Below are 13959 nucleotides of genomic sequence, written 5' to 3' on the forward strand. Positions count from 1 at the left end.
GTTCACACAATGAACGTAGCGTTCCTTGTGATTTGTCCGGCAACTGGGCTTCTCAGAACCACAGTAGCTGGCCTTGCACAAGTTGGACAGCTTGATTGGCGCTGAAAAGATGACGCTTACATTTGCGTTATTGCCAATCTTCTTCATTCTGTGCGAGATATCGTGGATGTACGGTATGATTGCGCGTTTCTGCTTCACTCTCATCGTCATCCAAATGGCAACGCTTTTATTCGTCGTTTTGGTTTAGCGATTCCCTATTTTGTCTAGTTCAATATTTGGTGCGAATTGAGGTCGTGACGCAATTTTTATTTCGATTAAGTTACAACAATGGAGATAGAGGTAATCATAATTCACTGCACGTGTTTCACGTAACACAGAAGTTTCTCTTCAGTGTTTTGGTGCAAGCAGTCATATGTATCAAAGAGACAAGAGTTTCCGCAATGTTTTTATTTCAAGGCAAGACAGGCTTCTTCTGGGTTCTGCCGTTGTTAAAGCACCACGACACACAGCAGTAGCTGCCGTAGCTTGGACCGCCGGAAGGCATGGTATCAGCACGATCTGAAAATGTCAAGTGCAAGCTTCGTTAATAACATCATAACTGTGCCAGTAAACTAATAACGTGATAACTGTACCAGTAAACTACTTTGAATGAATAGCGAACCGATGCACAATAGAAAACCACCGACACATTCTGACCTCTGACCCATAAAACTCGGACTTGCAAGGATATATGTTAAGACCCCGTACAGGGGTGTTGAAAAGTTCCCACGCCATCATCCTATGTAATGCCATGGCATCGCTGCCTTTGAACTTTTGGACAACCCTGTACGTACTCAGCATAAGGAGTGCATTGGTAGGCAAAATAGCAATTCACATAAGCGTGGTAAAGATAAATACAAAACGTCCAAATACGAGGCCTTTGTTCAAATGCGTGCCACGCCACGCCTACGTGATAATACATTGTGCAATGGATTCCACCACGAAAAAATAAGGAACCGAAAGTTATTAGAATGCGCAGTACTTCCCAACACGGCCGCCGCAATAAGTACATGCAGCAGTAATTGGAGACTTTCCCCCATCGTTACTTTTCTGTATAAACAATCCGCACGAAGGTATACACCAGCGTTCGTCCGTGCGCCGTAGATACACACCTCGCTGCAGTACAAAGCGCAATAAGCTACACTCGCTGTTTATGTCACATGCCACTGTTTGCAAGCAATATTATTAAAATATTTAGGAGCCCTTACCCTATAGGGAAAACGAGCGAGCAATGCTTGGCTGCAGCGTGCCTAACGCCCTGCTTTTCTTTATTTAGGTAGCGGGGGGCGCTGCGATCGCCAGAGTGTGAAGACGTGTCCCACTTTGGCTCTTCGATGTTTTCTTTTTAGCTTGTGTGGAACTACCATTCTACGTGGTAAAACATTGAGCAACGACACTGTGAGCACTTTCTGTGAGTGTGGTGTGCTTTTTCACGGCTCCAGTTGACGTTTTTTTTCTGGCTACGAGGACATTTTCGACGGCGACCCGCTGACCTAAGCCTAACCACGTCTGGGCCTAGCCCGAGTGCGGCCTCGGCGAGGCCGGCCAGGTGAGCACGGCATCATGTCGCCACCACAGCAACATTCGCACTCGAGTGGACCCAGCGCGGGAACTCCATACTCACCTCAGCTTAGAGACGCCGAAAAGTTGAAGAATAGCCCCTCCAAAATGCAGACAACGCGACGAGCGAAGCGCGCAGAGAGCGTCGATACGCCGGGTGAACGCCGAGCTGCAGCCGAAGACGCCGTGGCGCGTCCCTCGATGGAAGAGGCCAGAAGGAGGGAGTCGCAAGTGAACGACCAAATGGATATTCAGGATGACAGCGTGGACAACGATGATTGCAATGACGAAGACAACGAGGAGAACAACGGATGGTCCTTTTCAGCAAGCGGAAACCAAACAGAAAAGTCAAGCCCGAACAGCTCCGGCTCGAGCGGGTAAGTCGACCTCATTTTGCACTCTCGATCAGGCCACTTAACAAGGTACACGTCCATGACATACCTAAGCAGGCTATAACAGCAGCACTAGAGATGACGGCAAGAAGTTGGGAACTTGCAGAATTATCAATTTTCCGCTACGACCCTGCAGCGAACTGCATAAAGGTTACTGTCAGGGATGAAGAACACGCGAAGAGGCTTGCGGCGCTGACACGATTAGCTGAGAAAATGAGCGGTCGAGTTCGTACGTATGAAGTGATAATTGAAAGAACGCCAACACAGAAGGTGGGGAACAGTCGGGGGGTCATCAAGGTGCGTCCCGGCCAGACTATTGAATATATCAAGGATCACCTGAGATGCGAGACGGCAACTATCCTAGAGGCACGTCTGCTCGGGAAGACAAACATGCTGCTGCTAACATTTAATACGGAATCTCCCCCAAACAGGCTCGTGTTCGATTATAAGATCACAAGGGTGCATGAGTACATACCGAAGGTTATAGCTTGCTACAATTGTCACGGCTTGGGACACATTGTCAAGTATGGCCCTTCAGACGAAGTGTGAAAACAGTGTGGTAGAAAACACCCTGTAGACAACGAATGCGACGAAGAGCTATTCTGTGTCGCATGCCAGAAACAGGGCCACATATCGCTAAACTCAGCATGTCCTAGCCGTGCACCGAAAGATATTAAGAAAGTCGTGCAGACCATAGAAGAAGGTCAGAGGACAGTGACCTCGTCTGAAAAAGTACTGGCGGGAACATCCACACAACCCACGCTATCCGCTCACTATGAGCAACAAATAAAAGAACTAAGACAAGAAAATCAGCAGTTCAGAGCAATGCTGCAGCAAATACTCGCACGACTACCACCAGAGCAACGAGATACGCAACCGCCGCCAACGCCACGGCAACGTGAATCAGAGACGCCGGCAGACCGAGAAAAACGCACGCGTTCTAACAGTCGGGTCGGGCGATCAATTAGTCGGAAAACTACGGCAAACTCTAGAAAGCTGCAACACGCAGGACCTGCACAGACCGAGCAGAACCAGGCACCGTCAGTGCCAAAACCACTAACAGCCCAAGACTCGGCGTATGCACAGATGCTGAGCATACTAAGGCAGGAAAGACACACTGAGACCCAGCGCCTCGAAAAGAACCTACGGGAGGAATTTCAGACAGTAACAAATGCAATACAAACTCAGATGCAGGCGATATTCACGGAAATTCAGAGAAATATTCAGAAGCAACATGACGAACCTAAAAGGCGCAAGCCAGCAGATGAAAGATGACGGCACGGCCTATATGCATCCAATGGAACAGTCGAAATTTTACGCAGAATGGATCCACACTAGGACAGCAAATTAAAAAATTCAAACCCCTTGTCGTGCTTCTACAGGAGACAAGGGGACAATGCACTATTCGAGGTTACCGAACCTTTCAGCAGGCTACGATACGACACCAGGGCAAAGGAAACCAACAAGCGCAAGGCCAAGCTGCTCTTTTAGTAAGACATGACTGCACCGCAACCCAACTGCAGATACCAGATTTGTGTAATAATTTTAGAGAAATTGTGGCAGTAAAGTTATGTCCACGCGGCCACCGGCCAATGGTTGCAGTCTTCACGTACTACAGACCCCTAACGGGCAAGCACCGGGATGACTCCTACCAATGGCTCAGTAAGGTGCAGGCACAAGCCGGAGGCCTTCCCATTCTAGTGGGGGGAGATTTTAACGCCAAGCACCAAACATGGGGCTACGCCAAAGCTGACCAGAGAGGACGCATACTGCACGATGCAATAGAAATGTCAACTCTGGACATATGCAACACACCAGAAACACCAACCCGCATAGGGCTACACGCGCGACAACAGGACACAACGCCCGATCTGACACTAGCCACTCCAGGGCTCATAAGGCAATGGAACGTAGAATCGACGACATGGGGAAGCGACCATTTACCAATAATTATCACGCTCAATCGTAAAAAGATCCGAGAGAGGAGAGAAACGGTGCTTTTTGACTGGAAAAAATTTAGAATGGCTACCGGGGACTCTTTTGCGGACTTTGAACAATTCAGCACTATGATAGCGGAGGCACGGCCGGAGGCCAGGGAAACTATCCCATGCGATGACACTGCAACTCACATGGATATGCACCTTGCAAATCTATGGCGGAAGGTCAACCGCCTCACACAGCAATACCGGTATAAAGGAAAGCGTCACAAAGATCTAATGCGCCTTAAACATCAATACCGACTCATCAAGGAATACCAACAACAACTCGAAGCAGACACGTGGCACAATACGTGCGCGAAGCTTGGCCGGGAACCCGGCCTAAAAAAGCTATGGCAGATTTTAAGGAGCCTGCTTGGGAGCAAAAAAGGCGCACCTCCTCTCGCGGAGCTGTTTTTGCGAGATGAGCCTGCCGTGCTGGAGGACCGCGTCATCCACACTTTCTTCCCACATGCTGCCGAGGCGCCTCCTGAACCGCTGCCTTCTGCAACGATAGACAACGCGAAATAGGAACTAGACAAGCCCTTTACGCTGGGTGAACTCGTAGCAGCCCTTGCACAAGGCAAACCGAAATCAGCTCCCGGGCACGATGGAGTGACTTGGCAAGAACTTCGAAACCTCAGCAATGAAGCTCAAGAACAGCTCTTAATTATCAATGAATCCTGGGAATCCGGACTAGTGCCAGATTCACTAAAACTATCTCTCATCTACCCCATACCGAAGCAGGGCAAAGACCACACGAAACCAGCTAACCTACGCCCCATAGCTCTAACGTCAACTGTCTGCAAATTGATAGAATGCTACACACAAGAATGCAGCACTACATCGAAAATGTACAACCGGGTTTGCATCCTGCGCAGGCAGGTTTTCGGCCGAACATGGGCACACATGACTGCCTCTGGTTGCTCCGCAGAGTGATCAACCGTAAGTCTCGCAAACAGATGCCTGACTATATTCTTGCAGTCGATATGCGTAAAGCATTCGATAACGTGAAACAAGAGGCCATCTTACAGGAACTGGCAACCAGGTACCCTAGCCAAAGAACATACAATTGGATACGTAGCTTCCTCCAAAGCAGACCAATTCAGCTCCATGGCAAGGCACCGGGATGGAGTCCGAAGACCTATTACTTGGATAGGGGAGTGCCCCAGGGCTCCATCCTCGGACCTATGCTATTCAATATGGCCATGACACGTGTGGCAGAAAGTCTTGAGCGAGACACTTCAGCCCGTTTTACTATTTACGCCGACGATATAACAATATGGACGGAAGCGGCGGATTATTCCGACATACAGAGCATGCAAACTGAGCTGCAAGCAGCGATCCTGAGCCTTAGCAACACTTTAGATAACCTCGGACTGCAACTTTCGCCAGAGAAGACAGAATTGATCAGCGTAGACGGAAAGAAAGCAACCAATGTAAACAAGCAAATCACTTTACACATCGGCCAAAGCGATATTACGTCGGCCAATGGAGAAATTAGGCTTCTTGGAGCACAGATTGCTAGCTGCAACAGCCCCCAGCTATGGATTCGCAAACTAAAGCAAAAATGGAGACCGCTGTTGCACATGGTTAGGCGAATATCGAGCAAGTATGGCGGAGCACGTCAGAAAGCGTGCCAAACGCTTGCAAAAGCGGTCGCGGTTGGAAGGATTCTTTACGGGGCACCCTTGTACGAATTCTCTGAACGAGACCTCGGCGACAACGAAAAGTTACACAGGGCCACCCTCCGTACGATCACTGGGCTACCAAAGCACACGAGGAACGAGGACCTGCTCAAGCTCGTAGCGATTCCACCCATACGGGACATAATCAGTGAAGCACGAATTCGAATGCGATCCCGGTTGGAAAACACGACCCAAGGAAAACAGATCATGGCATGGGATAAACAAGTCCATGCGAAGCCAGAGCCCGCGGAAGCGACCATAACGCCACCATGGGAAGCACCACTGGGCATACGGAGGCAACAACGCCCTATCGCCAGACGAAACGCGGAAGCTAGAAAAATATTTGAAAAGAGATTGGGATTAAGCACGCCGCAGCACACCACTGACATCTACACGGACGCTGCAATCACAAACGACATAGCAAGCATGGCCTGGGTTAGCACATCTGCACCCCAACACAATGGCTATCACACATGTCAGCTTCCTGGGGGTGCAACCTTGCACGCTGAGCTCTTAGCTATATGGGGAGCGGTCAACACCATTTCCATTGACATGGGAGACATTGTAGAGCAGAGTGTGCGAAATAATTATCGGATCCTTACTGATTCGTACGAAGCAGTGGCCGAATTAACGTTGCCTACGACAGATAATGCGGTGGCCAACGACACCAGAAAAAAGCTAAAGAGAATACAGGACAATGGGACAAATGTTGAAATCCTATGGACACCGGGGCACACCGGCACGGATGGGGGAAACGCAGCCGCTCACGCAGCTGCCGCGCAAGCGGGTGGGCTTGATTACGCGTCCAGCTCACCACACTGCATTTCCTCGCCAAACCCCGCGGACCAAAATCCATACCTAAAGATATTGGCCGCAGGCTCTCCTAGCAGAGCACTGATGCATTACATTCGTACTAAAATAAAAGCAGACAGTAAACGGAGATTATCAGAAGCTACACCAGTACATGTGTTTGACGACAAGGGCGGGCTTACCTGCACGGAAGAGGTTTTCTTGAATAAGGTTATGGCCAACGCTGCATACACACCACACATACTTGAGAAATGGCACCAACCCAGACAAGCTACGATTGCGAAGACTTACACCCGAGTCATGCAGAGCAGACTTGCAACACCTCATTTGGAGCTGTGCAGCTTTTTCGCAAGGGAGATCCAACATTCAGCATCTACTACACGGAGACATTAGAACACTAGGAATTGCAACACAAACTAACCCTGAAACACAGAAAGCCATTGCGACATATGGCAGACAAAGTGGCCTGTTTCGAGTTGTGTAGAAGGGGTCGATCAGCCCATGTGAGAGCGGCGGAACTGAACATACACCTGAGCCTGCATAAAGCGGAAGATCCCAGACTGAGATGAAGAACTGTTTCAGCCAACAGTCTGGGTACCCACATTCCCTTCCCTCCTAATCCCCATCAGCGGCCTAGAGCCGTCCCCTTCCTTAAAATAAAGGCTTTATTCATTCATTCATTCATTTAGGTAGCGCCCGTCTCTGGAACGCCGCTTTCGGTCTGAATCGGCGAGGCGTCTTTCATGTTCTTTCCGGCGTTCGTCAGCCTCTGTAACAGGCCAACGAAATGACCGTCAACCGTCACGCGATCATGTAAACGCGGGTTAGGAATTCAATTTTCTCGAAACCGGAATTTTCCTGAAATGTGCAATTCTTGATATCGACCTTAAGCGTTGTCCAGCACATCGTTTTCAGTACGCCAACACGAACTATTTCAATGGAACACCGATACCGTGGTTATCGCAAACAGCGCTGGGCAAGAACGGTTTACCCTCGCAAACCGAGACGCAGCGTCTCGATGGCGTCTGACAAGCTGCGATTCGCAGTGCAGTGCACAGCCGTGAACCGGTGCAAGTTAATGGCAGCTTCGCTTTGTTTGATGATTTTCACGGAACGCAACCAACAAAGATTATTCCGTTCTCGGCGGGGGTAGCAAGAAAGTACATGGTACAGCCCTGTCGCTACGCGTTTCTTCAGGGCGCATGCTTTTTGCATTGTTCGCGTCTAGCCGCCTCATACAAAGCCGCAAACTGTTTTTTTTTTTTTTTGCGAACCTCGTCGCCCTCACAAGTCAGTTACTCCAAGCTTCGCTTGAAAACGGTACTCACCTGTCCCACACACGAAAACACCGCCGCAGGCGACGTTCACGAAACCTTCCCGCTAGCACGCCGCTGGTACACGAATCGTTGATTTCTTCTCGACGGACGAATGGTGATTGGTGTTGATGGCAGTACGGATGAAGAACAAAAAGCACGGAAGGTGTCTTGGATAAATTATGTTTTATGTATAAGAAACACGCAAAATTTGGGCGTATTATTATTATTTTGTAAAACGATTGAGCAGAATTTATTACAACATTTTCTTTTTTTTGCGCCTGCGTTCTCTGCCGTTTGGTGAGAGCCATAGAGTTTCTAAATAAATACCCATAGAGTTTCCTAGAGTTTCCTAGAAACTCTATGTAAATACCTAGAGGGAAATGTGGCGCTAGTGCCTACGGGTGTTCTCATGAGCGTTGCCTCAACCCATAGAGTTTCTCACTGTAACACCTAGAGGGTAATCTGGCGCCACCGTCTATGGGAGTTTCTTAAGGGGGCACCGTGCCGTCATGGGAATGACGGTATATGTGTAACACCTAGAGGGTAATCTGGCGCCACCGTCTATGGGAGTTTCTTAAGGGGGCACCGTGCCGTCATGGGAATGACGGTATATGTGTCTGCGAGGCTCGTGTTGGCTGGTGTTGTAAGAGGCTTCGTCTGAAACGTGAATATGGCTACGCAAATAACGTGTTCTCAAAGTAAAATCTTCATAAAATGTTTTCATTCACGCATATTACATCTTTACTCACCTACAATGCACGACCAAGCGAAGAAAAGCAAGAACCATAGAGTTACTATACTGACTCTAGAGGACAAGCTACCCATAGGGCCCATGCATTGAAATCGGGAACCGCAAGAGCGGCGCCATGTTGCTACGCGCCGAGGTTGCCAGCTCCTGAGACGCTTGCTAGACTTGGTGACAGTAGTCAGTTTTAATCCGGCAACCGTAGCAGCGTAGCAGCATGGCGATGTGTGGGTGCAGCCGTGTGTTTGGGCTTTATAAGTTGGTTCTTTATTCTATGTTGCGGGACGGTGTGGGTGTGGTCCATGTTGACCGTACAGGTGGCAGTTATGCAACCGAGGGATGATCCTGTTGAAGTTTCCGGCGGTATGCGGTTTTCAGCGGTCACGCCTGTTGCAGGAGTGTCACTCGACGAGGTTACGAGCTCGAAGCTGTGGTCAGATTCCTGGTTGGCGTTCCGTAATTCTTTTCGCACGGGCGCGGTATGTTGCAAAAGCCGCTTTCGCGATCTATCGTCGCGACGATAGATCGGGTTTCTTTATTATTATAAGTACTGATCCAGCTGTAGGGCACATGTAACCGACAAACGGAAGTCTCAGGAGAGCACCTGAGATTATAATAAAGCAGGCGGCGCAGGAACTCCAGGGCACCCAAGGGACAGTGGGGGGATCAAAGCTCGAAGCAGAACGGTACGTAGGTTGGGGCCGCCGAGGCAGGTGTGCGCCAGGGAGTGTTCGCACGGACAGCTCCCCTGGCACGCGCAGCAGTGCCTCGCAAGGTCGAGATACTTTAAAGGCGCCTGCGCCCATGATCTTTCTTTTGCCTCGGTGCAGTGAGCACGATTAACGAGAATAATATGGAGGGCATCTGGTGCAGTCGCGAATGCGTCATATGCAAATGTAGCTCCCGTCGCCTGGCGTGTGTAGTAATATCAGAGTTGGTTGTATGAACTTTATGCAAAATACGCTTTGTTACGGTACCTTAACGGAATGGGACTAGAGGACGGTGTTGGTACATTTTTTCGTACCGCCCTAATCCTATACCCCCCACTACAAACACACACACACCCGTTTTTTTTTTAATGTATACATACAATTCCTTGCCATGACGGATCACAGCCTCCTTTATTTTTGAAAAATAGAGGAGGCTGTGGACGGATTGACCAGTTCAAGTTGTCAACTTGTCAGTAACTGTCATGGGAATCACTGTAATAAATAAAATTCCACGATCGGATTGTTTACTTTCATTTTTTGTTGTAACACTGAGGACTACATGGAACTTTATTTTGTATATGTGAGAGAAGTATGGATACCACGAGCTTAAGCCAATGTGCGATACACAGACAAAGCAGCTGCTACAACATGAACTGCATTGAGGGCCACACAACACATACGTAATTAAAGGTGCAAAATATAGGTGGAAGCTTCAAAATACGCTCTGTAGCACTGCAAAGTATAACATAAATTGTATGTGTACAATAAATGTTCAAAAGAACAATGCATCAACGTCCCATTTGCCTTCAAGTTTATTATCAAGTTCAAGTTTACTGAAGTTTATTATGAGCATATGTACAACAGGAATTTACTGACACACCCGCAGTCAAGGTGGCTGTTCGAGGTGTGCTGGCTGCCTCGGTGTAAGAAAAAGAAATTGGGTAAATGTCGACACCAGTACCACTGCTTCTTGCCTCTGACCTGCATGTGCCTCCGCGGCATCTTTGTGCACAAGTGTGCTGGCGTGGCGAGGCGTAGGAGTCATCCGAGAGAAAGAGTATCGTTTACATGGAGAAATGGCTGATCACATTGCATGTCGCTTTCCCTCAAATGTTTCCTTGGCGACTAGGGTGACACATCCGCAGTCAAGGTGGCTGTTCGAGGTGTGCTGGCTGCCTAAACGAAAGAAAAAGAAATAAATTAGATGAATGTCGATACCAGTGCTATTGCTTCTTGCCTCTTACCTGCATTTGCCTCCATGGCCTCTTGGCTTGCGGAGTCTGTATGAGGAAGCTGCTGTGGCTAGGCGTAGGCATTATCTAAGCGAAAAGAAAAGGCCATTCAAATAAGGAATTATGGAAATAAATGCAGTTGTTATGTCTGCTTCTTGCATTCTTCTTGCCTAAAAGTTTTCAAACATAGTGTCCAGAACACACCAGCACTTTGACTGCTTCTGCTTTTTACCAGCAGGTGTTGCTGCGAGATCCTTAGTATGGCTGCGTGCAGCATTGTAACACTTGGTGGAGGCATTTGAAGTGGTAGCCAAAAATATAAAGAATCATCCTTGTCTGCATGAATGCTTTCAATTTCTAAATGCAGTGGTAACTATCACTATTAGTGCAAGGCCCCCCACATCTATGCGGCAAGTGCCATAGCTTGAAACTGAATTTTTCCTTTAGTGTTTCACAAGCGTATAATATGTCCACATTAGATTTGATGTGTTTGTTTTTATTTATCCCAGTGTGGATAGAGCATCATTAAATTGTTTTTTTATTTTTGCGTGTCTTGTTTCTTGGTTTATTTCTGAATTCATCAAGCACCAGTGTCATGATGCGAAAGTGACTCATGTAATGGCAATCAGCTTTTGTTTTGCAGAAAAACAATGCATTTCCTGACCCATTGTTTGACCCATTGTTTGACTCACTCGCATAATTTTGCAGAGTATTCTACCTATAGTGACTTGCTTGACCTCCACTAAAGAATTTTGCATTTTGAAATAGCATTCTTTCCTTAAAATCATTTAAGACTTCTCATAATTTCTGTACCTTGGGCTTCTGATACTCTGCATGCACCATTTTTGCTTGTTTCTGACTAGAAATGTCTTCTTTAATTTAGAGCTTAAATTTTGCCTTTGGAACACACGGAAGGGCTTGCCATTGCATATCTGCATAAAAGGGAAACATGTTTCATTAAACATTTGCAAAATCCAATTGAAGATTGATGAATGCAGCTTGCAGCGTGATTTGACTGAATGAGCCATAAAAGTAACTCATCTCACTTGGTAAATTAAAGCACATATTAGTGTGATGTACAAGATATGTTACACTAGCGTGGTGGGTTCTCTTGCTCATGCAGCAACATAATAAGTGCGCGAGAAAAAAATTATTTTTGCATACCCCTTGTACACACTGATTTAAGGAAAATGAGCTGGAGCTGTCCACATGATCTACTTATTTTACCTGCGAGTATGGTCAACAAAAATGTGTCCCAGCTGCTTAGTGGTATTTGAGATTATGTCAGTATTGCATATGTGCCTGTTCTCTAAAATAATTGAATTTTGAAAATGCTCGCAGGGATCTGATGTGAATATCTGCAGTTTATGGATACATGTAAAAGACTCAGCATCAAGTGCAAATGAACGGTCCCACAGGCGCGGAGTCGATCATGCAAATAGATTCGCTGCACAAATATTTGTGAGCAGAAAAGATATGCCACATGAAATGGCATGCAAGGAAGTGTTGAAAATATTGCACAGTTAATAAAACGCCTACGCTATTAATATGTGGGTTGCTGCACTCGTTATGCAAAACGGAGGTGAGGCGTGCAGACAGGACACAAGAGTAGAGTATTTACAAGCAAAGAACACGAGCGCCGTCCACTTCTCTACTCTTGTGTCCTGTCTGCACGCCTCACCTCTGTTTTGCATAATGAATCCTTACCAACTAGCCCAGCTTTCTGTCGTTCTAGGTCTTGATGCACTCGATTTCGTCCGCATTAGGCACTCGCCTTTTGATTACTTCGTGGCACAGAAATACTCTGCATCACACTGTTTTTCTGCTGTGGCCTTTGTAGAAGCATGATAGTTCAAAGTGCACCAATTAAAGAGATTCTATGACTTGCTTGTGGCTTCGCCAGTACAATTCCCGTGCGCTGGTCCGCCTGTCCACCAATATTCCTACTGAAGGGAAACCTGCAAATAAAAACACCGCTCCGCATGTAGAAAAATGCTCTACTGTGACGCTTCTCAAACGATTGTGATGCACCACAAGAGCTGCATACTCGCGTGATAGTCTCAACAAGGAGATACATTCGTTTACTTACATGTGACGATATATGCCAGAGCACTTCAGGGCTTCGGTGGCACATAAGGCACGAGTGTGCCTTAGCGTCCGCTGTCGACGCGCGATCGCATGTCAAACCTAAACTGTGCGAAACTACTACGCATCCAAAAAACAGATTCGAAACCGAAATTCGCGTCATCTTTTATTGCATGAATGCGTACATCGTGATTTACATAAGTCACGGACTTAGCGATCGCTTTCTGTAAACTTAATATTGACGAACCACCTTCATAAAGCCATCAGGTATGTGTTTTTAGATGACAAACCATAAGGTGACCTGTACTTGTTTTCAGCTCTTTCAATAGTAATTGCGCTGGCCACATTGACCAGTAGCAACAGGGCGGCGCCCTAGAGGTTCCCACTTTTCCGGCCCAGCTTTTCCTCTAGAGTTGTTCTACTAACTCTATGCCCTAGAGGTTCCCACTTTTCCGGCCCAGCTTTTCCTCTAGAGTTGTTCTACTAACTCTATGGAGAAACTCTATGCCTCAACTACAGTGAACTAGAATACATTGTAGCCTCAACCTACATGGGAATGATGGGAAGTACAGGCTTCGGAATGACTTCGATCTTTAGACTAGCGGCGTTTGGTTGCGGTGCAGGAAACGAAGCTTTACTCAAATATTATCGCTTAAAATCTAATTTTATTTCTGCAGTATGTTACATAATGTACAATACGGTACATAAACTTTGTATGGCTTTTAGATGGAAGCATGGTTTACTATGGTTTGTCACCAGGACACACCAGGGTATGCATTCTTGTGCGCTTCTGTTCCTGATTTAACCCCAGAGAATAATTATTTATTTATTTTTGCAACAGCAATAACAACCGTACATGTACTTATATAAAAATACTCAACAAGTATTTATGGAAATAAAAATGTTGTATTGTGATAAAGCGTTGCGCCCTTGAGCGGAATGCTACAAGTGTCATCTGCTACGACGCCTGCTCGCTGCAAACGCGAGACTTTTCTCGCAGAAGACAGGCACTTGCGAACTCTCTCGCTCTTTCGAAGGGCTGCGTCGGCTGTCATGATTGCTGAACGTCTTCAAGTACTTTTAAGCACATCTGCTGCAGTGCTAGCTAGGACGCTGTAGTGGCCTCCTACCAGTAGGCTTCATCATATGTTATATTGACGTACCGCTTCCGAAGCGTTACGGCGTGGCTTTGCACGTACCCATTTTGCGACACTAGACTACAGCCAGGAAGCAGCAACCTTTCCTACCACAAGTAAGTTTGTGTTCTCAAAGACCTAAAACACGCATTTCAATGAGCACGTAAACGAGCAATGCATAATGAAGCATTCAATAAAATTTGATTGTCAAGCCACTAGAAGTACAACTGTATATGTCTTGTATCAATAGTGCCTCCTTTTTCCTATTCT

General features: G+C 47.0%; 1 protein-coding gene and 1 long non-coding RNA gene across 2 annotated transcripts; both read right to left on the reverse strand.

The window, feature by feature from the left end:
- Positions 1–439: 439 nt before the first annotated feature.
- LOC142586408 (uncharacterized) lies at positions 440–8089 on the reverse strand. Its single transcript, XM_075697653.1, has 4 exons — positions 8060–8089; positions 7794–7948; positions 4365–4472; positions 440–558 (listed from the first exon to the last, which is right to left on the reverse strand). Exons 1-4 carry the CDS (start codon positions 8087–8089, stop codon positions 549–551), a joined length of 303 nt encoding a protein of 100 aa, XP_075553768.1. The 3' UTR covers positions 440–548.
- Positions 8090–10036: 1947 nt separating this feature from the next.
- LOC142586051 (uncharacterized) lies at positions 10037–12982 on the reverse strand. Its single transcript, XR_012829207.1, has 3 exons — positions 12558–12982; positions 10481–12426; positions 10037–10412 (listed from the first exon to the last, which is right to left on the reverse strand). It is a non-coding gene; the product is annotated as an uncharacterized LOC142586051 (long non-coding RNA).
- Positions 12983–13959: the final 977 nt, after the last annotated feature.

This window comes from Dermacentor variabilis, chromosome 6 (genome assembly GCF_050947875.1).
Source record: "Dermacentor variabilis isolate Ectoservices chromosome 6, ASM5094787v1, whole genome shotgun sequence".
NCBI lineage: Eukaryota > Metazoa > Arthropoda > Arachnida > Ixodida > Ixodidae > Dermacentor > Dermacentor variabilis.

Coding starts and splice junctions, on each gene's coding strand:
- LOC142586408 (XM_075697653.1), bottom strand. CDS start 8,089: ATGGCTCTCACCAAACGGCAGAGAACGCAG. Junction 7,949..8,059: donor CCAAACGGCAGAGAACGCAG/GCGCAAAAAAAA, acceptor AATTTATCCAAG/ACACCTTCCGTGCTTTTTGT. Junction 4,473..7,793: donor TGTTTTCGTGTGTGGGACAG/GTGAGTACCGTT, acceptor CTATCGTTGCAG/AAGGCAGCGGTTCAGGAGGC.